The sequence below is a fragment of the Ylistrum balloti genome, unplaced genomic scaffold (assembly GCF_031769215.1).
Source record: "Ylistrum balloti isolate Yb309-2 unplaced genomic scaffold, AGI_CSIRO_Ybal_v1 Utg369772, whole genome shotgun sequence".
NCBI classification, from domain to species: domain Eukaryota; kingdom Metazoa; phylum Mollusca; class Bivalvia; order Pectinida; family Pectinidae; genus Ylistrum; species Ylistrum balloti.
The window spans coordinates 290,005-316,882 of record NW_026781965.1 but is presented as its reverse complement, the minus strand read 5'-3'; the positions used below and the strand labels follow the sequence as shown (position 1 = coordinate 316,882).

The window sequence follows — 26,878 nt, the reverse complement described above, 5'->3', positions numbered from 1 at the left end:
ATATTCACAGCACAACACCCCAACCTAGGTCTCCACATGAAGATTTTGGTGGTGATGGGTTGAGGCTAAGGGTTTATGGCCACCTTTAACCATTTCTCAAATCAAACCCTTATACCTTAAGGACCCCCGAACATTTTTACTTCCTACTCACAAAATAACTTCTTTCCACCAACATCTACACATGATTACATTTTAGTTATCAACAATCATGGTTTAAGATCAATGATCACCCCAGACCACTTTTAATGTCTGTGTACAAGGTATCTCATGAACCACTTACTAGATGAACACCTCAATAGATTTTGATAAGAAAGACAAATAGAGGGGTCTTGGGTATATCTATGTGAGCTCCGGCAGCTCACTTTGTTTTATTTAACTAGTGAACTTGCCATATGATTATTCCATCTCCAAATAACAATTGATGTAAATTCAGGTTCAAATGAAAAGCATGAATTTGGTTCCTTAGGAGGTAAGGATGACGTAACCCTGGTAAAAGATCACAATAAATCACCAAGCTAGAGAGATCATCTCTTTCTCTCCCTTGGTCGAGTTCAGGACAAGTAAGCCAGAGGTCTAGGGTTTGAATCTTAGTGGAGGCACAAGTAAATAGTGACCTGTTTTACTGCATTACATTTTACCAAATGCATTTGGTAACTTTCACTTCCATTTTCTCTGGTCTTGTTCTTGTGATTAACACCCGATCAAAACAAATTGTACATAGTCATCTCCTGATCACTCATACAGTTTCATCAATACCATTAAAATAGTATGCACTACAGGTCAAAAATAGATTAAGATTGCAGTAATCGCAGCTCTCTTGAATTTCGTCTTCATTTAAAACACGATAGAAATTGAGTTCTGATCATTCTTACGATTCCAGGAAAAAGTTTACAGTACCCCATAATTTCACATTTCACATGTAAATGAAAATTCTAACTCAGGTTAGTTGTATTTGATCTTTTTCCGAGTCAAAAAGGCTGAAAACAGTCAATTAGCTGATCTTCATGTCTTTCAAGACTTGAAATTGAACTTGAATCACCAATGAAAAAAATTACAACAAATTTCAGCTTTTTTATTTTTATTTTTTATTTTTTTTTTCAAAACTTGTGCAGGCAGACAATACAAATTTGTAAACATACACCATCTTATTAAAACATGGAATTTGTTTAAATATTTTCTTTTTGTATTTTGCCAATATTAAGTCAATTATTTTTCTAGGTGGCTGAAACACCTGTAAGCATATGTAGCTGTTCTTCTTTGAAGATGAACACCAGAACACATGTGCCACAGCTGTGTGAAAAACTGAACAAATTATCTACACCACATACAAATGATTTGCACACATTTAGTCACATTCACTATTGCCCCTGCTACTAGTATGCAACACTAGGACAGGCAATGCCAGGTCAGGTCATAATGTTGTTAACTTGTGATTGCTCTACCAACATACCCTGGGAATCAGCAAAATACTTTCTAAAGCTGAGATGGACTTAATTTATCAAACTATACATGCGTTGGAAGGATAGAATGCAAATTTAACACCAGGATCATATTTAAAATAAGACCACTTGTCTTGCATTCTCAAAGGCAAATAAAGAAACTGTTATTGGGAATTGTTGAAATAATAATTCTAAAAAAATCATATATAGTGTGATATTTGGCACTTGTATGGTGATGTGCCTAACCTGGATCTGTCTGTCCATGTAGGAGCCTAGTCCACCTCTCACACACATTAACACATGGAGTGTACATAACTGTCACAATTAGAATAGGGCAGTATTGTAGAGAACCTCAATCACTGGACTATATATTTATACTTGTTCATTTCTTGTTAGCGGAGCAGTACCTGGGATAATAGAACAACAGTTGTACCCGAGAGCATCCACGAACACTTTATATTTTGTTGTTTATTTTCTACTATTAAATATGTGAGATTTCATCTTGAAAGACTATTGGTACCATTTAGCAAGTTTGCAGACACCAGTCTAATGCCAGTGTTGAGAGGCTCACAACATCTGAATGTCCTTGGCAAATCTTAGACAATACTTCATCACATTGTTATATCACGCCCACTGCCATGTAGGTAGCAAGTTGCACCACAATTGCTGAAGAAAATAAATATTCTGTTTTCAAGATGTAAACCAATTTTAGAGATCAGTCTTTAACGTGAAATATTCAATATAAAATCTGCATACTATCCTGTCAGTACCCTCCGACTAGCAGATGAATCAATTTCAAATCAAGGGGTAGGAAAAAAAGGAGAAATGAGAAAAGAATTAAAATGCATGAATAGCAGCATTCCTTATGTTTGTTCTATCCTGCACTTTCGGGACTAGTAAAAATTGTAATATTCAGAAACCAGGAATGTTGACATATTAAAGTTACAATAAATTAATAGTTATATTTCCTAGTCTCTGTTGCACTATGATATTCAATGGAAAACAATTTCTGAAGAAAAATTTTCCACAAGATATGAGAATCAATTTAAACATCCCAAATTCAAGTGACGTTTTGCATAGTACTCTCTTATCTGAGGGAGGGACAAAATTAAAAAAAAAAAAAAAAAAAAAAATGAAATAAATTAAATGTGACCACTTTAAAAATCACTTTCACATAACATTTGAAAATGGGAGATCTTTTGTTATCTGCCTTTGCGTCGTTTTATTTCTTCTAACGATGAAAACATCTATGCCTTGATGGAACCACGACCTAAGGCATATCCAATATGTTTCACATAAATATGAAGTAGGAAAAATGCAAAAAGTACTTGTTTACAGAAAATATGCAATTCTGTTTTCAAAACCTATGTATACAATGCATTAATAATTTATATACATTGACCACTGTTGACCGATTGAGACCCGTTCTGCACAAATATGCTGCACTGTACATTTATTTACAACAAATACATAATGTCAGATAATCGGCAACAATGGGGATACCATCTAGTAGGAATGATTCTATTTAATTCTTTGTTTCACATAAAAGAGATTTGAGTCCGTATGAAATTAAGGTCATGGGAACCCCAGCCCATTCAACATGGTCAGTGTCAGCTGGTCAATCGATGTTACAAGTCATTATACATCCTCGCACTCTTTTACATGAAATAAATATTAAAAAGCATGTTCATCCTATGCTTCAATCAGCAAATTCAGTTAAAGTTACTGTACACAAAATATTTGATGGCACTAGTTCTGTACATAAATGGGATAGTCCTTAATACTAAATTCTATCCCTTAAGTTAATGTTATACTTGCTTTGTAACTGAATTGACAAGCTAGTCAGAATTGCATACTTTCTAGAAGCACCAACTGGAAAGACACACCAATCAACGTCTTGATCCAGTCATCATGCCACCACCGCCGCCTCCTCTCCCCCCACCTACGCTGCCTCTGTCTGGCCTTGGACCACCCATACCCCCACCTCCACGAGACCCTCCTCTGCCCCCCATGCCGCCTCCCATTCCGCGTCCAGGGCCTGTCATGGTGCCTCGCATCCCTCCTCTTCCTCCCTGTCTTCCTCCCTCACCACGTGCCTTCTTTTCTTCAACATTCAGGCGATGTTCCCCGTTGAACATTATTGGCTATCAAAAGAAACAAGCTAATAAAGCAACTGGTCAAGTTTGAAAAAAACTGCAAGCAATAAATCATTTATAAATTCAAACAAATGCTGACAGCAATATGCTATGAACTGAGAGGAAATCTTCAAAGTTCATTTTCTGATAAAGTGTAAACATCACTTTCAACTTTTGAACTACAATGTAAATAGTTTTTTTCTTCTTTGAACACAAACTTGTTTACAATTTTGTGGTACAAGTTATTACCTTATTACTCAGAATATTCTTTACAGGATCTGCATTATCAAATACCACAAAGCCAAAATTCTGAAACAAAGAGATGAAAACAATTCAAATATGGGGACATATAAGAAGCAGATAAACAAACATAGGGTAGACATGCTGATTTATTTTCACTGTAGTATCACTTCATTAATAGTAGACTTGCTCTTAAAACTAAGAATTGCTCTATAATTTTAACCCACAGCGAACAGAGTAATGACCTCTCTATTCTTTGAAAGTTTCAACATATTGCTTATAGTCAAAAATGCAGGACAATTAAAGCACACAAAAGAAACAAAATTTGAAGGAGAACAATGTGTAACTCTGTTAAATACTAGCCATAATATACCATCTGGCTAGAAGATCTTCAGTTTTGCTCTATCAGATGAGCAGAAGATTAGTCATAGTTAGCCAGAGGTACCCAGTTCAAATCCCTGAAGAGGCATTGAAATCAATAATGACCTCCATTACATAAGCATCAATGTAGGAATAATACTTAGTCACGCTGCATAAGCAGCCTTACAACCCCAAGAAACTCTTAGAGTCCTATCCTGAAGGAGTGTATGTAACCCTGGTAAATTCTAGCTGCAACTTGACCCGTCATCTTGAGGATAACTAATATACAAAATTTGGTCAAAACTCTATGAAAAATGTCAAAATAGTTGAAAATTATTTTTTGGCTAGCCCTTATGCCCCTATAGACCAAGTTTTGTAAAAATCGGGTAATATGTACATTTCAATCAATCAGAGGACATTTACATTAACATGGCTGTCATGTGGTATTTGGCAAAATTTGGTCAAAATCAGATATCTAAATGATCCCTCTCCCCAATTCCGCATTTGCATTGCTGTAACTCCAAGAAACATGAGGAAGAATTCTTTCTCTCCTTGAGGAGGAGTATGTAATAATGGTAAATGTTAGTTGCAATATACCACTCAGTTTGATATCTCTTCCATTTGACTGGTTGAGCACAAGACCAGTTGAGCATAAGACTAGTAAGAAACCAGAGTCCTGAGATTGAACTCTTTGAGTTACAGTGAGACCCTGCTAATACTTACAGGCAATTTACCACCACTACCCTTGGTATTTATTCTCAATTCCACAACAGTACCATATCCTGCAAAGAGACAATTAAATACATAATTTGGCCACCTTCTCTTTACTGCATTAAAAGAAGACAATAAAATTCATATTTAAACTGTCATCTAAACCATAAATATTGAATATAAACAAAATCTTCAAAGACTTCACTTTTAAAATTTAAACTAGAGAAGATGCATACCAGTGAAGAAATCAACCAATTCTTTTTCTGTGATATTGTGTGGAAGATTTCCAACAAACAGCTGATGGCTGTCTGGGTGTCGTGAAGCACCTCCACCCATGGAGCCTCCTCGTCGGCCACCCTGGCTGTCTGCATCTCCATCACCCTCACCACGCCCAAAACGATCTCGATCACGGAAACGGTCACCCCGCTGTTGTCTGCAGTAATGAAAATATCTTTTATAAACACTGAATGAAAAATCTGTTGCTACCTTAAGAAGATTACAAAACAAAATAGTGAGTGACAGATATGGAGAGACTGATAGATTAATTGTAATTAATTGATGACAGCCTGAAACAACTTACCTTGGTGCTCTCTGTGGCTGTGGGGCACCTGTAGGAGCAGTAGAATCCTGTTTTGCCTCAATCTTTGGGAAACCTTGTGTAGGTGGAGCTTTGTATGTGACAGATGGTGCTGGAGGCATGGATGGGGGAACTGTGGATGAACTGGTGCTGTTTGCCTTCTTCCCAGCCATAGCAGCCCAGGACAAACTCTTTGGTTCTGTAAGTGAATTCAAAATGTTGAAAGAGTTCGATAGATTAATTTATGTACATGGAATACAATTATAAAGTAGGTTTGGTATTAATAGTACCTGTAATTATCAACAATTTTGAGTTTAATAGTAATGTTGACACTGCTGGAACTGGAAAAGTAATGCTAACATCTTGTTCTGCACTTATATGCCAGATAAATTATACCTAAATAAAAAAAAAGAAATGTAATAGTACCTTCTGTGAACTGTGTTTCCAGATGTGCTGGTTCTTCAGGTTCCTGGGGCTCTGGCTCTACTGAAGTTTGTTCTTCCACCTTATCCTGGAATATTTCCTCAGTTAGCTCAGCTTCCTCCTCTTGTTTAAGCTCTTCTTCCTCCTCCTCGGACTTCTGTGAGGCAGAGTCTACACGTTCTTCCAGATGTGCAGTGCCATTACTATGAGAAACATTCATACACACAAAATTACAAATCACGTTTAAAATTGCATTTTCACAATCTGCCTTGCTATTTAAAAGTCCCTAAAACTCTGTACATATTGTCATTGCATATCCTTCAAACTTGATACTAGTATGATAGCATAATATTTGAATACAAGAATGGTATCATGCAAGAATCAATCTTGAAAAACAGAAATATGATACATGCTAACAGTGAAAAAATCAATAAAAAAAATGTCTGTCTAGCACTAAATCCTTGCCTACTATTGACCATCTCCTGTACATTGGGGAGTTGCCTGGCAATAAGACCACTCCCTCTTTTTGGCCTTAAAATGCCCTAATGAAATCAAAGCTTTTCTCCAGTAAAAAAACTCCACCCCTTCACATATTATCAATCAGTAGTGTTTGCCAAACTACGCCGGACCATCAGACAAGTGCGGTAAAATTTAGATTGGTCCGGTAAAAGTATGTGGTAACATTGGACCAAACATTTGGTTGTGCTCTGATTGTTTTTGAGCAGCATGAACCTTTTTTTAATCAAAACACATTGACAACTTTAATTTTCAGTGCTTGAAGTCCACATATATCGCAGTAAGACTGGGGACCTAAAACACTACCTTCTTATATATAGTTCTTATTGACTATTCAAACTGTTGTTTGCATAATAGGCTGTATATAGTTGTGATCATGGTGTCGTAAAAGCTAAAGCCAGTTAAGTGATATTGCGGTCATGTGTATAAAATTTAGTACTTGTAACAACATTTTTGTTCTTTGTTGAGTGATGTCAAGTCAAGAAGCTTTCACAGTTAAAGTATCATGAATTAAATTACAATTTATACAAGGAACTTTCTCAGTTCAATTTACCTGACTTAATGTCCTGTAAAGATTTTCAGTGTTTGGCAAGCACTGCTATGCAATGGGCATGTAACATAGGATTAACATAATGCATATACAGATGTATTATTCAAAGCATAAGTATTTTTATCCCTACTCAATTTGTGACTCCAGCTGGAAATCTGTACTTGAGGTAGACACCAACCTCAGAGCAGATGGGGGTTCGCTATAGTATGTGGCTATGCTCTGGTCCGGGACCACTTCCTGCACAGAAGAAGGGTTGGAGTCCACATTTTCTACATCAGAATCTACAACAAAACAGAGAATATTTGTAAAACTCAAAAGAATCTATAATTGATGCTATAACTATATAAACTGGTGTTGAATAGTCTCTACATGAAGCTGATCAATTACAAAGAAAAGCTTGTCTTATGCTAGTCTTAAGCTCAACTAATAGAACCTTAGAAAAGTTCAGGGTTACATTTGGTTTGGATAATGTGCTGTTTTCATATTAAAATACCTTCATCTTGGTTTTCTGTGTCCGTGTCATTGTCATGGAAAACCTCATCCTGGTAACGAAAGATGTCATTGTGGACATAATACTTCTTAGGAGATTGAGGAGCAAGAACAAAGGTCTGCATGAAACGACGCATTGGCTGTCCATTGTTTGATAATTCTCCAGTCACCTGTACAAAAACAAATTGTATGTACACTTAAAGCAATTCTGGAACAAATGTAACAAATGTGACAAAAAAGCCCTATCTTTTGTTTACTGAAATTGGTTGATTACTGAATATGACATCGTTTTCTTATAATTCATTGTAGTTCTAGACTAGACCATACAACAGCCATTTATGTTTTTCTTTCTGGTTTAGATTAATTTTGCAAATTTTGCAAAAAATGTCCACATTAGTCAAGAGGAAGAACACAGCATGAATAATATTGAGACAATCTAAACTAAGCTATAACCTTGCAGGAGGAATAAATCTTGTACTGGAATAGTTCTAAATATCAGTATCTACCTTGAAGTCTTTCCATTAAGAGATAAAACAAGATATTGCAAAATATGTAACCTTGTCCATTAAGCATATAAAAATCATATTACCTGTACCACTACTGCATTGCCTACTGTTGCCTGGCTGTCAACTTGTCGGATCTTAGCATGACAATCACGGAAGTTCAGAGACATAATCTTCTTATGAATATCCTGAAATTAAAGGTCATAGTGACTATCAATATGAATATATCACACATTCGTGATAAAAAAAAAGTAGAAAACCAATCAATTATTTTGAAATGCCAAGTGCTTAATTATAAATAGAAAAATTTGAAGATTCTGTCATCATCTATGCCTAATTCATTATCATTCAGTGGATTAAATAGAACAACTCAACAAAACAAAGGTAGCATCAACCTAGATAGTTTCCTATTAGTATCTAGTTTTGACACCAATTCCAAAATTTTTTATGAGACTTGATCCCGAAAGATATAGTGTTGTCTCAAACTATGAGTGAATCCCACAAAAAAAAAAAAAAAGCTTAAGTCCAGAACTCAAATATCTCAGCTCCAAAATTCAACAATTGTTTTAAACCTGAAATTCATCAGAAATTCAAAGTAAATATGGAATACGGATTTGAATGGTTCAGATTTCCTAATAGAAATAACTTTCTGTTCAGACAATATTTATGGAAACAATATTTATGTATCATGAAAGGATATATAAACAAATTTTCATTATTGTCAATTAAATGTTAACACCATTATCATCATGGCGTAAAACTGTTCAAAATAGAACTTAGAGCCTAGTTGGTCATTCGCTTTATATAGTAATAACTTCAAAAAATTTTGGGGATGGCTCATCAGATCTATTTTCATCTTCTTCATCATTTCTTTTTAATCTGTTTATTTTATTCCTGTATTTACACAACACAACTTACAACTTGTCCCATGACTGGAGGCTGTTCTTCACCAGGTTTCTCAACGCCACCATGTACAAAGCTGGAATTGTGGCTATAAAATCTGCAAATAGATGTTTTTTTGTACAACAAGCAAATATAATAAACACCACATTAGTTTGATAACTGCAGAAAGCTGAAGTTATACTACTGGACTGAAATTCTTTTCTACTGATTGGAGAAGTGAATTTGACTAACTGCATTTACTACAGATCCAATTTTTTCCCCAATTTGATCCACATATTAGTTGCACTGGAAAATAAGTCACACCCTTTCTCACGATATAGAAACTACAGTTTTTTGATGTAACAGACAACACAAGACAATTTAACCAGATAGTTTGTGAAACATTTAATAAATTTTGCAAGTGAATTGTGCACAAATTATCCTTAATTTACTGACGTATTTTTTAAGTTATTCTGGTCATTCAAATAAAAAACATGAAATAGCAAATATCAAACTTGCTTGGCTCAAGGCCTTCAAAGATTGCCAGTGCACAGATCTAGATATAGGGCCTAAAGTTACACATGGCTTACTAAAATATCTCTCCACTAGTGTCTGTAGTGTTAAATATCAACAAAGGCCCTTGCATACTGACCAAATTCTTTTAGTCCCATAATAAGTTTTCTTTTAAGCTACACAAACCCATTCATATTGTAAACAAACGTGGTGCTTGTTCTAGAACTTGGATTTCCCCTAATTATTCTTATGATCTGGAAAGTACAGTATTTAGTTTGTGTAAGTTGTTTAAGGAGTACAAGAGTTGATTCAAATACTTTATCAGTTATTGTTTATTTCACAATCCCTGTAACTTCAGGATAAAGTTCAACTGTACACATCTTGTTTATCTTGTTATCTATATTTTCAGTATCTTGTAGAATTCTTTTTTTGGACTGTCCAGTATATACATCAGCAACTAAGAACTTGCATATCTTGAGATGTGATAATGTCTTATTCAAGCCATGCAATCTATATCAAAACAGATACTATAAACCTTGTCAGTCCGATCTGAATATGAATTTAGAGTTCAAACTCTCAAAGTTGACATTGACCAAAACTACAACAAAGTGTTTAAAAGCTTCCTAGCAAGGCTGTAAAGTACCAGTCAATAATGATATTTTCTGAAATTTAGAAATTGTCTGTCAAACATAAATGACCTGCTGACAAGTGAAATCAGTATTCTATAAAATTAGACAATCACTTTGATCTTGATACCATGAAACATGCACCAAAAAATTGACCTCTTAATGGTGGGGCATATACATGTTGATTATAATATGATCATCTTTTGAAATACTTAATTGTACTGCAGTACATGTCATTCAACTGAAATGAAATCTCAGACCTTATTTTGTGCATCATGTTGGATATTGTGACAAACAAACGATGTTAAATGTAGCCCCCAAAACAACATGTCTGCTTGTGTAGTCGCAGAAATTAACAGATCAGTATGTGGAGTGTGGATTAAGATTTAACATGACTACAGATTAAACAGGGCTCTCCATCTGCCAGATTTCGGGCCAATATTCCGCCCCATTCCCAATGCAAAATATTATCTTTTTTCCCAATTTAGACCCGAAGTTTTCCCAATTCTAAGGAAAACACCATTATTTTCCCAATTCTAAGGGCCCCGGGCCCCAGTCCCAAAATGGGGTATGAGAACCGTTGAAAGTTTGTTAAAATCTCACTGACACCCACCAAAACTGGGATAGTCTTATCAAAATGTGAAGTGAAACACTGTTGCACTTTGAGAGTATATGTTGCTGTTCTGTGGTCCATATATATATGGTAATCATTTGTAATACAGAAAGTGAAACAAGATTAGGAAGTGTTCAAAATTTCACAGACAGAAGTTATTGTTTTTATTGAAAAATTTCTGACTGAAGATTTACAGTAACATGTCACAAATTTCCGTAAATGATGGATAAAGCAACTATCTATATAGAAATAATATGATGAAAAAAGGACCTTAAATTGGTCACATTACCTGTGGAGATGCAGTGGGGCCTCATGAAGCAAGGTGTAGTACTGCCTCACAAACTCGCGGCCAACACACTGTGGGCTTGGGGTTTCCATGACCATGACTTTACTTTATCAAGTAATCTGTAAAAATAAATGTTATTTCTAGAATACTCAATCCAAGATTTATCATCAAATAATCAGAAAAAATAATGTTTTAGTTCAGGGGTGCAGATTAACGGTCGCCCAGTCGCCCAATGCGACCAAATCATTAGCTGGGCTACTGAATGTTGTTACCTCATTTGCCCACTTGGCGATTGGATTTTCAATTTAATGATCTTATGTTTCTGTTTCTGAAAAGTTCAAATGATCTCATCACGATAAGAAATCATTAACGAAGTATTTAGCCTAGTTGAACGGCAATAATCACAGTCGTATCATGCTATTTCAAACCCGGAAGCATAAACATTGCAGTGACTCAGATTCCTCATATTATGATAAAGCACCATGCTGTAGTTATTGATGAATTTGTAACCATCAACATAAATTTTTATCAACATTGGGAGTTGAAACAGACCTTCGAATTTTCAGGAACGAATACCTCTTTCCTGAACATTATATTAACAAAACCACATTCTAATATTTGGTATAATGTATCTACTTTATCGCATGTATAACCAAATGGATTTGGGAATATTTCAAACTGAATTCAGAGAGATCTGGAACTGAAAATAAGCTACACTAAGCAGTTTTACTGTATAAAAATAACTAGTCATCACCAGACTAACATTCTGTATTGAAGTATTGAACATCAGAATGAGGAAAATGTTTCTGTGTAACAAAGTTGATTACAAGTACCCAATTGACTTATGAAAATCTACTACACAAGCCATTTTGGTAACGTTATTAAAGTCAATACGTAAATAGATGGGGATTAGCTCTGATTTAGGAATCTATGTGTTGAACATTTTCCAGACTTGTAAACAAATTGTTCAGTCTTCACTTGTCAGATGACAAAACTAAGACAAGAAGGTAACATCTCACCACATGATCCAACTCAAAATATTGTTTTACTACCAGCTCTTCAGATGACTTTTATGTGTTTCGTTATTCTAACTGAAGGTATATTTCATTAAAATTAAACCTGAAACTTTAAATAATATTTGTTTTACATTTATATGTAAAAGATATATTAATTACTCAAATAACTGCTGGTATCTAGTGGAGTTTCTGAAAAATAAGTACATGTTCTTATTGTTGGCATCTCTATCAGAAATATTAAAGGAATATTTAAATGCCAGAATCTGCTATTTGTTTCAGCTCTAGTGAACATTTCATTCACTATCATAAGCAATAAATACAGTTATATGCCTAGTTTATGCAAGTCATAGCAATTGTATCTATTTACAAAAATAAACTCAACCACTTCCCGGATTTCTTTCACACAGTGTAAATTTCTGGAGGTATAAGCAATACAACACGATTCTGCAAGCCATTTATACCAGACAAAGATTATTACCATTAAGATAAAAATAATCTCCAGTAACACTGACCAAATGTATACAATTTCGGCTTCAAATGTACAATATAAATACTGGCGATTTAAAATCAGATAGTATTTCTGACTTGAAAGTCGTGAAAACTTCTATTGATCGCAGAACTATTCAACTAATTACTGATCTGCATACATTCCAAATTTGGAAAATAATACCATGTGGAAATCCCAAACCTGAAATACATAAACGATGTTTTTTCATGAAAACTTCAGAAAGAAGAAACAAAATGACATTTAATGATATGATAAACGCCATATTTGCAAAAACATTTCGGTGAGAACATGTTCAAATCGTGTTTTTCTCGGCCTTTCGGTTTGTGGCCTGCATTATCAAATTACAGAGCCACGTGATAGGTCATGCAATGTATATTCAGTCACATTTACAAGAGAATGGTTAGTATTTTTGAATTATGATGTATGATTAAACAATATAACACAATATACATGCAATTTAGATTTACAACAAGAACAGTTTTCTAACAATGAGTCTGTAAAACACACGGAAGACACGATACACCACGATACACGAGGTAACCCGGTACCGTCATTCAATCTGATAAAATACAGTTTCTTTGACAAATACTCACCTCAAAAATTATGAAATACGATTTCTAGGTGTGCTATCCTCATAAATACATTAGAATGTTTTAATAAGGGCGTCTAAGATAGGTGAAGAGTTGATGAATTTCTTCGTAGAAAATTTGTTCTGGCACATGCAGTTGCGCAGAAGTGGTCTGAATTTACGCCAATTTTAGCGCATTCGACGGGGAACCCATGTATCAGAGAAAAAAGACCCCAAATACAAATCGCGTCGCTTAGATCACATTTAAAAATGATATTGGTTTTATCTCAAAAATTCTCTATGAAATTACCGAAGCCAAACAAAAAAATATTTTTTCAATAAGGAAAAGAAAAAAATATGGTTTTTAATTATTTTCTTAAAAAGTATCATCGATAAATTCTAGCTTCCGGTTTACACTGCCCATGCGTGTTACTCATAGTTACAGAAAACGCTATTCAGGAAGGTAGTTCAAGATCACAGGAATAACAAGTTCCAACTGATCTAAGAAGCCATGTCTGAGTGTGCTTTCCATCAAGAGGCACGGAGGCGTCAGGCAAATTTGGAAAAGAAACAAGAAGCTCTTAAAAGGCTGTTGGCAAAACAGTCACAGGTATGAAGGGAAGTCTACTCTCAGCTGTCATGTCAAACCGTAAAACTTGTTCGGATCATTTAAACTGTTAAAAGAGCGGTATCCAGTGCTGTCATGTCAATACTCAGAAGCAGTTTGACATTCTATTAATAATAAGATGTCATCATCTAGTTAAATGGGTTTATTTTTTAATATGTTGTATATCACAGGAGGCTCTAGATCATAGTGAAATATGAATGTAATCCATGAAGAGATTAGGCATGAATATAGCGAGCATACTAACAAAATAGTCCTAATGAGAGACACGTAACAGGAATCATATTACTCCAAACATATTAGAGGTTTACACGGCAAGAAACTTTTAACATATGCCTTACCACAGTTGGCACTTTAATTTCGGATAATAAATCGGCCAAACAACAGCATTTCAAAGTTTGGTACCGTTATATACAACACCGTATCATGATATTATGTACACCAATATTCAAAATCTAGTGCCTTTCCTATATGAACTATATTTGAACTAGTGACCCTTTAGTCTCTAGCCAGACACTCTATCAATTGACAAAATGCAAATTCCCATTAGCGAAGGCTAACCATGTGACCTGTACTCTCAACTTCTACACTACTCACTCCTTTCCCAGAAGAAAGCAGCAGGCATGGTTCATTATCTCTAAGGAAGCATTTCAATTTTCAATAGCTTCTATCTGTAATAGGAAGGAGTAATTAAAAACACCCTACCACTGGTTGAGGTAAAACTAGCATCCCTTCAGTCTCTAGTCAAACACTCACTGCTTGACTCCAGTAACACATTCTGTACTCTGTAAAGTCAATATTTCACACATAGAACATCCAATTCCTGTAACTCTTATTGAAGTGATTGATAAATCCATTAGTTTTTACTTGTTGATTGTCGAAAATAACTGGCCATGTATAGCAGTGACACTTTTGAATCATTGGATCATATCAGATTGACACTAGTAGCCATAACAATACACAATTTTTATACCTTAACAACATACAATTAAAATAATTTGTTAACTTTAGACAACCTCTTTTTTTAAATGAACACATTTGTCAATATTTGTACAAGAGTTCCGAGTTGTACAATTTAATGTTAATAGCACAGCCAAAATTCAACTGAACTGAAATGCTAACAGTTTGCCTTTTGATCTTGTCAAAGATGTAGGTGTAGGTTCTTAGTGCAACAAATTTCATATTTCTTTACCTATCATCAATATGTTATGTCTTCTCCAGAGTTCAAGTTGTGAACAGGATGCAACCCTGACAGGCAGTAAAACAGCTATAATGTTTTCAGGGGCTGATAATTTTGACACAAAAAGGTGGGTATTAATTAAATGTGTTGAAGTCGATTATGAAATTGTCTCTCCATAATGTATATCTCTTTGGTTTTAGCAATAAAATTGAAAGGATTTGGAAGTAAATAAGATTATCAAATTATTTCATTTAATGAATGTTCATGTAAACATGTAATGATACTATTTCTCATTCTTTTGTTGAATACATACTATGTCATGTGTTATCAGTTCAGGCTTTTCTGATTATTGATAATTACATGCCAGATTTGTAATATATAGTATTAATTCTGCATGCAAGCATGAATTGAATAGATTTAGCAATTTATGTAGTTAGTGTTTTTGTTTTTTTTAATTGTTTGCATTTGTACTTTTGAGCAGAGTTATACAGACAAGTAAAGGATAGCTTGTCAGCAGACTCACCATCTCACTAAGTTCAAATATCTAAAATATAACTGTTGTGCTTCCCATAAATGGTTTATGGATAGTAAAGCAGTTTTGTGGAGGAAGGGTAGATAGCAACAAGTTGTTAAATGAAGTTGTGATATATAGCACAGTAGCTATAACTCATTTCATTTGATACACTAGTTGTTTCAGGGGCAATCAGTCATCCTCTGTACCAGCTGTACTGTTTATATATTATGGTGTATTCCTACACTCATAAAATTTTCAAGAATCTTCTAATTTCACATTACTTGCACATTTATCAAAAGCTTATCATATTGACCACAGTTCTTTTTCTATAATTACACTGTGCAGTGAAACACTTTACTATACAGTGACTCATCGTGTACAATAATACAGTGCTGAATCTGCAACCATGGTGCTGTAGTGAATCTACAACATTGCTGTATTGGAAAAGAAAAGCTGACCATTCTACATAATTATTTCACATTTGTCATATTTTGTATTGTATGACTTTCAGGACACAATTTTGCTTTAACAAACATGATATCTAATCCAGTCTTTACTAAAAACGATCAGAGAGTTGGTTCCTTTATCACTGTACAACACCTGGATTTGGAATTCAGCACTTATACACTGATGAATTTCATATTGCCATACACACCATTATGCTAATTATTCATTTCAGTTGCTAAATGCTGTATATATGTTTATACTCTTCTGGTAGTTGTAGATTTCATTCTTTACATCATGCATCAGTTATTTGACTTACATAACATTGTATTTTTCAAATATATCATAATAAGCAAACAGCATTTAGAAAATGATAACAATTGGTGACCGATAAGTATAAAATCAAGCAATTATCAATTAACAAATAGCAATGAGAGAATGCAAGATGGCTGCAGGGGGTCCAGTCACCCTAACAATTTGCATCAACACATTTCTAGGACATTTTGAGTATCCAGAACACGTAGTTGTCTCAAAAGGCTTATCTTATTGAACAATTATCTCTGAATATTTTTGTGCAGTTTCCTGTCAGATTACCTGGACTATTATCTTGTATATCAAATTAAGAATATTAAATCTCAAGCAGTATTTTTACAGGTGCCATTCTGTATATGCTTTGTCAAAAAGGATGTTGCTACGTAATGCTTGAAATTCTATTAATCTCTTCCTGTGCCAACAATTAGGTTTATGAGAGTGTTGCTAACGTATTGTCGTGTCAGAAGTGTTTTGGTTGTGTTCTCCACAATCTTGTATAGCACAGATGAATTGTATTTTGTATATACATGTCTTATGAATCCTGTATGCTGTGCTGCAATTGGAAATTAATGGAAATGATAATTGAGCAGCTGACAAGAACATAGCATTAAGGCAAATATGAATACATGAACAATAAGCAGATTACAAAATCAGCAAATATCAAATACCTAACAAGACAGTTATCAAATGGAAGCAAAAAAGAATGCAACTAGAAATTATCACCTGAAAACTGACTCTTTGTTTTGACTAATTGTAACCTGGTAACCTAGATCTGCTATATTTGAAACCATGTACTTTTCACTCTTCCCAATAATGAATTTGAAAATGCCTTTGATAGAAGATTTAGCTTTCTTGATTTTTATTCTTTAATTTCAATAATATGGATTATTTTAAAAAGGAAAACGAAAAGATGTCTAACTTATAAAAAATACAGAGTTTAAATTTTACAGTTACAAATTTTTATCATCTATTGTCCTTTGATTTTCAACCATTCAGAATTAAGATACTCAACTTTTTGATGAAAAATCTGCATGTGAAAATTCTAAATCCATTTTGTATCTAGTCAACCCATTCAAAAACAAATATAGACAGTAAGAACGTAATGGGAACCAGTAAGTTTTAAGCAGGAAAAATTACTGTAGTATAGAATATATTCAGGAAATGAAAATAAGATCAGATTTCCTTAAAACATCATTTGTACTTAGTGATTAACTTGCCTGCATAAGTGGGTCATATGTTGTATTTTGGTGTAAATTGATTTTGCTAACAGTGATACAACATATTCATGGTTTTCAATTAATCAGGATTTCACCAGTCAAATGCTCTATGGGAAATATCCATCACTTAACAAAAAAGTAACACTGTATAAAGAATTATATATAATACTTTTTCCAAACCTGAGCTAAATATTCTTCCCTTCCTCCTATCAAGGTAAAAATAACATAATCCATGATTAACTTATGATAACTTGCTTTTTATTTAACCTTTGCTAAGTGAACAGTAACTATGGATGTAGCTTCATTGCCTTTCATCATTCATTTAACCCATCATCATCAACTTTTTTAGAAGGATTTAGCTAGATTATTTTTTTTCCATTAATGATTTTGTGGATTTTTACTAAAGTGATTTTTTTGATTGTGTTACTCTTTTAGATGCAGTAAGTTGGCACTGCAATCACTCGAACCAGAAGATGGTGTGGTTTTCAAGGAAGTGGTTCATGATCCTAATTTTATATATAGATCCTTGAAGGAAAGTGGTTGTGACCCATTGCCCCTGCATGTTGATCCAATTTTTAAAATAATGTACCCGGGATTCTGAAAATAATGTACGTGCTTTATATAATTATGCAGCTAATACACCATTATGTTTATTTGACTTTGTAGAAAAGCTTAGTTGTATGTGGTTTTAATGAGCTTAGTTGTACAGGGTTTAATTGAATTACTGCCTGACTGCCTACTTACAGAAGTAATATAACAACCATGTAATTTTCTCCCTGTTTTTCTGCTTTCATATTTCAAGCCACTTGTTCATCTTATGTCTACCAAACCACCAACCACTGTTTCTTTCACTTTCAAACAAAAGTATTCTTGACTTTATGAAGCCAGTTTCTTAATATTTACATGAGCAAATATCAGAAATTTTTTTTTCAAAAAATATGATTTTTAAAATTTTTTACGCAAACATTTAGTCTTTATATAAACATCATTACCAAGGATAAAAAGTCAAGAAATTGAGATTTTTGTAGAGATAGAAATGGTAGCTACCTGCTGAATTATTACACCCCCTCTATCAAGGATATGTGAGGTTTACTGGAAACAGATTGTCTGTCTGAAGACAGACAATTGCCTGGAGCAATAAATATTGGTAATTGTGAACCTGCATTTTCTTTTTCATTCCAGTTTCAATTGTACTATTCTTGGAGTTATGCTCCTGTTATGAAATCCTTGTGTAAAGTTTATGCTCCTTTTACAATATCCCTGTATGAAGTTTGTTATGCTCCTTTTAAGATATCCCTGTATGAAGTCTGTTATGCTCCTTTTAAGATATCCCTGTAGGCAGTTTGTTATGCTCCTTTTACAATATCCCTGTATGAAGTCTGTTATGCTCCTTTTAAGATATCCCTGTAGGCAGTTTGTTATGCTCCTTTTACAATATCCCTGTATGAAGTTTGTTATGCTCCTTTTAAGATATCCCTGTATGAAGTCTGTTATGCTCCTTTTAAGATATCCCTGTAGGCAGTTTGTTATGCTCCTTTTACAATATCCCTGTATGAAGTTTGTTATGCTCCTTTTAAGATATCCCTGTAGGCAGTTTGTTATGCTCCTTTTACAATATCCCTGTATGAAGTTTGTTATGCTCTCTTTACGATATCCCTGTATGAAGTTTGTTATGCTCCTTTTACGATATCCCTGTATGAAGTTTTTTATGCTCCTTTTAAGATATCCCTGTATGAAGTTTGTTATGCCTTTGATGATATCCCTGTATGAAGTTTTTTATGCTCCTTTTAAGATATCCCTGTATGAAGTTTGTTATGCCTTTGATGATATCCCTGTATGAAGTTTGTTATGCCTTTTACGATATCCCTGTATGAAGTTTTTTATGCTCCTTTTAAGATATCCCTGTATGAAGTTTGTTATGCCTTTGATGATATCCCTGTATGAAGTTTTTTATGCTCCTTTTAAGATATCCCTGTATGAAGTTTGTTATGCCTTTGATGATATCCCTGTATGAAGTTTGTTATGCCTTTTACGATATCCCTGTATGAAGTTTGTTATGCCTTTGATGATATCCCTGTATGAAGTTTGTTATGCCTTTGATGATATCCCTGTATGAAGTTTGTTATGCCTTTGATGATATCCCTGTATGAAGTTTGTTATGCCTTTTACGATATCCCTGTATGAAGTTTGTTATGCCTTTGATGATATCCCTGTATGAAGTTTGTTATGCCTTTTACAATATCCCTGTATGAAGTTTGTTATGCTCCTTCTACGATATCCTTGTATGAAGTTTGACCTCTCTCAGCTAATTTCATGAAGCATGATGAGTACCTATTGTAGTTGTTTGCTCACAATTTGTTTTACAAGTACACCTTATGGCTGACATTTCTAGGTAGGCAGTTAACAAATTTTTCTATCAAAATCATGAAGTAAGAAATTCTAAAACTAAGTTTTTGTCATCGTTGGCTACAGATGAATAAGTAAGCGTTAGTGCAATTTCATGATTTTAGGGCCGACGATAAGTTTGTGCACAATGTGACACTAATGATATAAAGTCTACATCAGGATCACTAATTAATCACAATGACGTCATCATTATACATTTCTATGACTTATTAGCCACTGTATCCTTTCTATCACAGCTTGACTAGTTCTACACTAACATTCCTTTATCTGTAGGGGTTTGTTGTACTGAAGTAAAGACGGGTTGTAGAATTATTCCAGCACCAACAGAGAAGCTACCTAAAATAAACAATATAAGCAGTACAACATTGATGGTGGTTGTCTGATTGATCTATTATATATCTTTGTTGAAATGAAACTTTAATACATTTTTTTAATTGTCCATTTTTCAGAATTATCTTCATTTCATGTCTCTGAAAATAGCACACATATTGCTTCAGACTTAATTCATTGTTCTATCTATTAGCATTAGGATTTGTTGATGGAATTCACTGTATTGGATGAGATACACACTAAGATATTTACTAAGGTACTCAAAGCATTTCAAGAAGAATTCTAATGTTTTCTTTGAAATTCACATAAGGAATAGGTTGTTTTTTTTCCAATGGTTTGGGTATATTTATGGATTGTTATATACATTCTGATCCCATGGGTTAACCTTTATACTATTAACTTCTTTACTTACCAGGTTTTAACATTAAATATTAGAAATGCTGACCATGCTTCTAACGTTTGTGAGCATGAAGACTATGCAGTGTTATGGTGTGCCCCTTAAACAATTGGTTTGATGTGATTACCAGTTGCTTGTCTGTATAATATTTAATAATAACAACTAACCTGTATTGGTAAAGGCAAGTGTCAAGCTTTAATTGGTTTTTTTCTGTGTTTACAAATTGCAGGCCAGTTCTTGAAATGTTTCGAGTCAACAAAGAAGGTTTTAACAATCGTTATCGAAATCGAGAAAACATGGCACCCCATGTTGATAGGGCTTATCCTGTGATTTATCCAGGAAAAGATAACTGCGATTACACTAATGACAGCAACCGGACTAATAGAAAAATGAATGCCATGCAAGAAAGATACGATATTGCTCGTCGAGTTAATGGAGAATTTCATGTGCAAGTTTTATCGGAAACTCCACCGTGATTTAACAGTGTTTGGATCTCTGGTGTATCTCATCCATGGCAGTACAAGATCATCAATCATGTGTGCCTATCTTCCTTGAATCTGTGATGTTTCTATATCTATCAATGTGCTGTAATCTATGTCTGTGTTCAAGTGGATATAGTTTACCAAACAATTTTGAAGTATCCTTTGTTCGTTTGCAAGGAAAATCCAAAGAAATTTCTACCGTCTTCTTTCAGGGAAAAATCTTTTCACGACACAAATGCAGTTCCGAACAACTTCCTGCATGAATTTTCAACAAGGAAGCTTGCTAACTCTCAGGAACAGAAATCTGATTCTCTAAAGAAAAGGAAACAACGCAAATTAAACATAGAGAGGGATCAAGTTTACAAAATTTTACATCCTTATGAATTTTAATAGACTTTTTTTGTTTATTGTTTTCTTGTTTCTATAATCGTTATTTATACTCTGAGGTTTGTTGGTCCATTAAATGGTGATATCATATTGGGTGCTACATCTGTAAAATAGTATTGTCTTCTATTGTTTGTGTGCAATTGTGGGAATACACAGAGTGTTACTAATATTTTTTTTTTCTTCGATCAGTGAGTATATTGTTGATCACTGCTCTGCAATGTTACCATCAATAGCTGTAAATTGGTCAGGTTTGATTATTGGACATAGATATCGAATCATTGAGCACACATACAAAATATTCCACTTAAGTTAAAGTATAGTAAGCTGTCAGCAACTAGTACAGACAGCAGCAATATATGTACAGTTGGAAGCTGGTTGGGGAGTGTGACTGTTTTGCCTCTTGTTCGTTTTCCTGTTTTAATGTCTGTTGCAATTGAAATAAATGCGCTTGTACTTTCAGCTTGTTGTTTAGAGTAGAAAATTATAACTTAACCTTCTCTTTGAAACTCACCGTAGATTACCGGTATGTGTTTCAGTTCTGGTGATATGTTGGAACCTACAATGCACAGAATTTATCATAGGAAAGCCGACAACAATCCCGAGGATAAAGTTTACCCATTACTACATCCTCAAGGCTATCTTAACAAATCACTTCAAAGAGAACTTCCTCCTCGAAAACCACACTTCAAAGTCTAGGGTTATTGCTGTCAAGGAAATGCCTTGAAATGATGGAAATCGGTCACTTATTTAAGTTTAAAAACCAAAAAATATATATACATGTTTTTGTTGTTGATATTTTTATGTATCATCCAGGTTTAAGCATATGAAGGAAAAAACCCCTAGAAATGTCCATACCATATTTTTGTATCTCATAAGCATTACCTCCTTTTTACTAATATGTTTGTTCTGGTTATATACTAATCCGTTATATTTAAGCATGTCCAAATCATCTGTTGTTTTAGAATTCTCAGCATATTGCATTAAATTAGACATGCAGTTAGCATGAATAGAAGAAACGTGGTAAATTCAATTATGAACTTTTGAAACCACATACAGGAATAAGAGCAATTGGATGGGGACAGAAAGAGACAAAAGGCAGTATGATCACAGTCGTAACGGCCCTCTGTTAGACAGCACCTGGCACAACCTGCGCCGACAGCTGTTCCACATAGGATTGGTCACTCCCCTCTCCACCACTGGCAAACCAACCAGCTTCCAAGACTTACAGCAAGTCCGTGTGCTGTCCCCAAAGAGATAGGCTTCATCAGACAATTTGTTGACCATAGAGATATAGGCACCACAAAACAAACAAATCTTGCCTACTTTTTATACAGTATTAGAGCAGAGCTTTTATTCTCATTTTCAAATTATCACAGATGAACCGAAAAGATTTGTCACTTTTTCTACATTTACACAAAAAAAAAAAAAACCCTGTTCAACTCACTGTATTCCCATGTTTTATCAGTATTAAGGTATATGCTGTCACTTGCTGTTGTGTTTCTGTTTTATAGTTTCACAAATATATATCGAAAGCTAATGCTATTTATACACCTGCACATTTTGTGTTTAAGTATCCAATATTTTGGTGGCATTCTTGCTTTGTTATTCAATTACTTTTTTTTATCAGTTATCATGTTTACATGTTTTGGTGATGTCGAGAGTGAAGGAACCTGAGAGAAAGTATAGGAAGGCAGAAAACCAACGGGAAAGACTCTTCTAGATTTATATCATTAGATGTCAAACAATTTTTCGGCTATATATATGTCATACTGGTTTAAATGTTTATCACTAGTATTAATAATGATTAGTTTTTTTTATTATCATTATTTATTTATTTCAAATTTTCATTATTTAAACTTTAAATCTCTTTTGAGCCCACTTGAAAAGTTGTGGTGCAATAGTTTTAGTAATAAGGTTAGGAAATCTACAAAGTGTGTGAGGGACCTCTGCGAGGGTTTAAGTACTAACTATGGGAGGGAGGTTCTAGAAAAAAATTGTTGTCAGGCACAGCAAGGTGATGCAGAAAAGGTAATAATGTGAGGGAGGAAATATGTTTGGTGCTGTCCTGTAACTTAGAATCTCAAAGGATTTCATGAAATCAGTATACAATACTGTTTACAGTTTTTTAAGTAGTGATATAATTAGTTTTGTTATTTATTTGCTCAGTAACTGTGATATAGATATTGTCATTTTTAATGACAAGTTAACAGTATTTTGGTTGTCAGTTCCTTCTGCCAGCAATGTTCTTAAGTGTATCATTAGTCTGTAGTCTCCTCTAGACTCACACTATTTGCTCAAACATAACTAGATCATAAATATTTATTTATATATTTATTTATTACACAGCTTTGTTGGTGTGAGGTGTCTTGTGTTACGGGAATATTAAAAAGAAAACATCATGTTTTTTTGCGTTTTTGTTGTCACTTTTGATAATACAATCAGTTGTCCTAGTATGACCTTTGTCATCACTATACACAATCAGTAATTGTGGTATAATTGGTCAGTATAGTGTACAAACAATCAGTAATTGTGGTATAATTGGTCAGTATAGTGTACACACAATAGGTAATCCTGGTATAACTGGTCATTATAGTGTACACACAATCAGTAATCCTGGTCATTATAGTGTACACACAATCAGTAATCCTGGTCATTATAGTGTACACACAATCAGTAATCCTGGTCATTATAGTGTACACACAATCAGTAATCCTGGTATAACTGGTCATTATAGTGTACACACAATCAGTAGTCCTGGTATAACTGGTCATTATAGTGTACACACAATCAGTAGTCCTGGTATAACTGGTCATTATAGTGTACACACAATCAGTAATCCTGGTATAACTGGTCATTATAGTGTACACACAATCAGTAATCCTGGTCATTATAGTGTACACACAATCAGTAATCCTGGTATAACTGGTCATTATAGTGTACACACAATCAGTAATCCTGGTATAACTGGTCATTATAGTGTACACACAATCAGTAGTCCTGGTCATTATAGTGTACACACAATCAGTAATCCTGGTCATTATAGTGTACACACAATCAGTAATCCTGGTATAACTGGTCATTATAGTGTACACACAATCAGTAATCCTGGTTATTATAGTGTACACACAATCAGTAATCCTGGTCATTATAGTGTACACACAATCAGTAATCCTGGTATAACTGGTCATTATAGTGTACACACAATCAGTAATCCTGGTATAACTGGTCATTATAGTGTACACACAATCAGTAATCCTGGTCATTATAGTGTACACACAATCAGTAATCCTGGTTATTATAGTGTACACACAATCAGTAGTCCTGGTCATTATAGTGTACACACAATCAGTAATCCTGGTTATTATAGTGTACACACAATCAGTAGTCCTGGTCATTATAGTGTACACACAATCAGTAATCCTGGTTATTATAGTGTACACACAATCAGTAATCCTGGTATAACTGGTCATTATAGTGTACACACAATCAGTAATCCTGGTATAACTGGTCATTATAGTGTACACACAATCAGTAGTCCTGGTCATTATAGTGTACACACAATCAGTAATCCTGGTCATTATAGTGTACACACAATCAGTAATCCTGGTCATTATAGTGTACACACAATCAGTAATCCTGGTATAACTGGTCATTATAGTGTACACACAATCAGTAATCCTGGTTATTATAGTGTACACACAATCAGTAGTCCTGGTCATTATAGTGTACACACAATCAGTAATCCTGGTATAACTGGTCATTATAGTGTACACACAATCAGTAATCCTGGTATAACTGGTCATTATAGTGTACACACAATCAGTAATCCTGGTATAACTGGTCATTATAGTGTACACACAATCAGTAATCCTGGTATAACTGGTCATTATAGTGTACACACAATCAGTAGTCCTGGTATAACTGGTCATTATAGTGTACACACAATCAGTAATCCTGGTCATTATAGTGTACACACAATCAGTAGTCCTGGTATAACTGGTCATTATAGTGTACACACAATCAGTAATCCTGGTATAACTGGTCATTATAGTGTACACACAATCAGTAATCCTGGTATAACTGGTCATTATAGTGTACACACAATCAGTAATCCTGGTATAACTGGTCATTATAGTGTACACACAATCAGTAGTCCTGGTATAACTGGTCATTATAGTGTACACACAATCAGTAATCCTGGTCATTATAGTGTACACACAATCAGTAGTCCTGGTATAACTGGTCATTATAGTGTACACACAATCAGTAGTCCTGGTATAACTGGTCATTATAGTGTACACACAATCAGTAGTCCTGGTATAACTGGTCATTATAGTGTACACACAATCAGTAGTCCTGGTATAACTGGTCATTATAGTGTACACACAATCAGTAGTCCTGGTATAACTGGTCATTATAGTGTACACACAATCAGTAGTCCTGGTATAACTGGTCATTATAGTGTACACACAATCAGTAGTCCTGGTATAACTGGTCATTATAGTGTACACACAATCAGTAGTCCTGGTATAACTGGTCATTATAGTGTACACACAATCAGTAGTCCTGGTCATTATAGTGTACACACAATCAGTAATCCTGGTATAACTGGTCATTATAGTGTACACACAATCAGTAATCCTGGTATAACACACAACCAGTGGTCATTATATTGTACACACAATCAGTAATCCTGGTATAACTGGTCATTATAGTGTACACACAATCAGTAGTCCTGGTATAACTGGTCATTATAGTGTACACACAATCAGTAGTCCTGGTATAACTGGTCATTATAGTGTACACACAATCAGTAGTCCTGGTATAACTGGTCATTATAGTGTACACACAATCAGTAGTCCTGGTATAACTGGTCATTATAGTGTACACACAATCAGTAGTCCTGGTATAACTGGTCATTATAGTGTACACACAATCAGTAATCCTGGTATAACTGGTCATTATGGTGTACACACAATCAGTAATCCTGGTATAACTGGTCATTATAGTGTACACACAATACTACAATAGGGACAAAAAGAGATATTTGAAGCACACAGGAGAGTCCATTCAGATCTGTTTTATAAACTCTTTTTATCGCTAGTAACAAATAAAATGAATTTGATTATTCCATGGGCTTAGATAGATGTTCCCGAGAACACATGTACTTTAACCCTTTGGATACAAATACTTGTTAATTACATTTGTACATTTATCAGTTTCGTTCTAATATGATTGATAACCAGTGATAAATTCATAAACTGAGAGTAGCTATACATCGCACCATATATCGGCGCATGTATAAATCATGATTTACAACCCATTTTATCAGTATCATTTGTCTTAAGAAAGGAATTCCGTATGACCACAGGGACTTGGCACGAATTCCCCACCAACAGTCCATATATTGTATCACATGTATACACAAGGAGAGAGAGACTCAATAGAACATTTCGAAACATTTTCCTCAGGTTGGTAATATCACCATCCTTCACTTTCGCTCTCTTTGAAGGTGCAAGTGAAGTAATTTGATTGGTTCCAGGAAAAAAAATTGACCAATCACAGACTGATACATTCTTTCTGAAGATTACAATGGAGCGACACCCAACTCCAAAGCCATTACAATATA

General features: G+C 34.4%; 2 protein-coding genes across 7 annotated transcripts; one reads left to right on the top strand and one right to left on the bottom strand.

Moving 5' to 3' along the window:
* Positions 1-1,067: 1,067 nt before the first annotated feature.
* Positions 1,068-13,133, bottom strand: LOC132543975 (ras GTPase-activating protein-binding protein 2-like). 2 transcript variants are annotated; one of them, XM_060207531.1, is made up of 12 exons: positions 12,981-13,133; positions 10,867-10,982; positions 8,862-8,943; positions 8,030-8,131; positions 7,445-7,610; positions 7,082-7,232; positions 5,889-6,088; positions 5,466-5,661; positions 5,122-5,318; positions 4,898-4,956; positions 3,824-3,883; positions 1,068-3,583 (listed from the first exon to the last, which is right to left on the bottom strand). In XM_060207531.1, exons 2-12 carry the CDS (start codon positions 10,959-10,961, stop codon positions 3,329-3,331), a joined length of 1,563 nt encoding a protein of 520 aa, XP_060063514.1. In that variant the 5' UTR covers positions 10,962-10,982; positions 12,981-13,133; the 3' UTR covers positions 1,068-3,328. The 2 variants fall into 2 exon arrangements, with proteins under 2 accessions (XP_060063514.1, XP_060063515.1); XM_060207532.1 differs by having other exon boundaries at positions 7,130-7,232.
* A 283-nt stretch (positions 13,134-13,416) lies between these two features.
* Positions 13,417-23,027, top strand: LOC132543894 (uncharacterized). Of its 5 annotated transcripts, none has more exons than XM_060207435.1 (4): positions 13,417-13,565; positions 14,802-14,887; positions 17,683-17,855; positions 21,075-21,111. In XM_060207435.1, exons 1-3 carry the CDS (start codon positions 13,467-13,469, stop codon positions 17,846-17,848), a joined length of 351 nt encoding a protein of 116 aa, XP_060063418.1. In that variant the 5' UTR covers positions 13,417-13,466; the 3' UTR covers positions 17,849-17,855; positions 21,075-21,111. The 5 variants fall into 5 exon arrangements, with proteins under 5 accessions (XP_060063418.1, XP_060063419.1, XP_060063416.1 ...); XM_060207436.1 differs by lacking the exon at positions 21,075-21,111 and adding an exon at positions 20,610-20,696; XM_060207433.1 differs by lacking the exons at positions 17,683-17,855; positions 21,075-21,111 and adding an exon at positions 22,306-23,027.
* Positions 23,028-26,878: the final 3,851 nt, after the last annotated feature.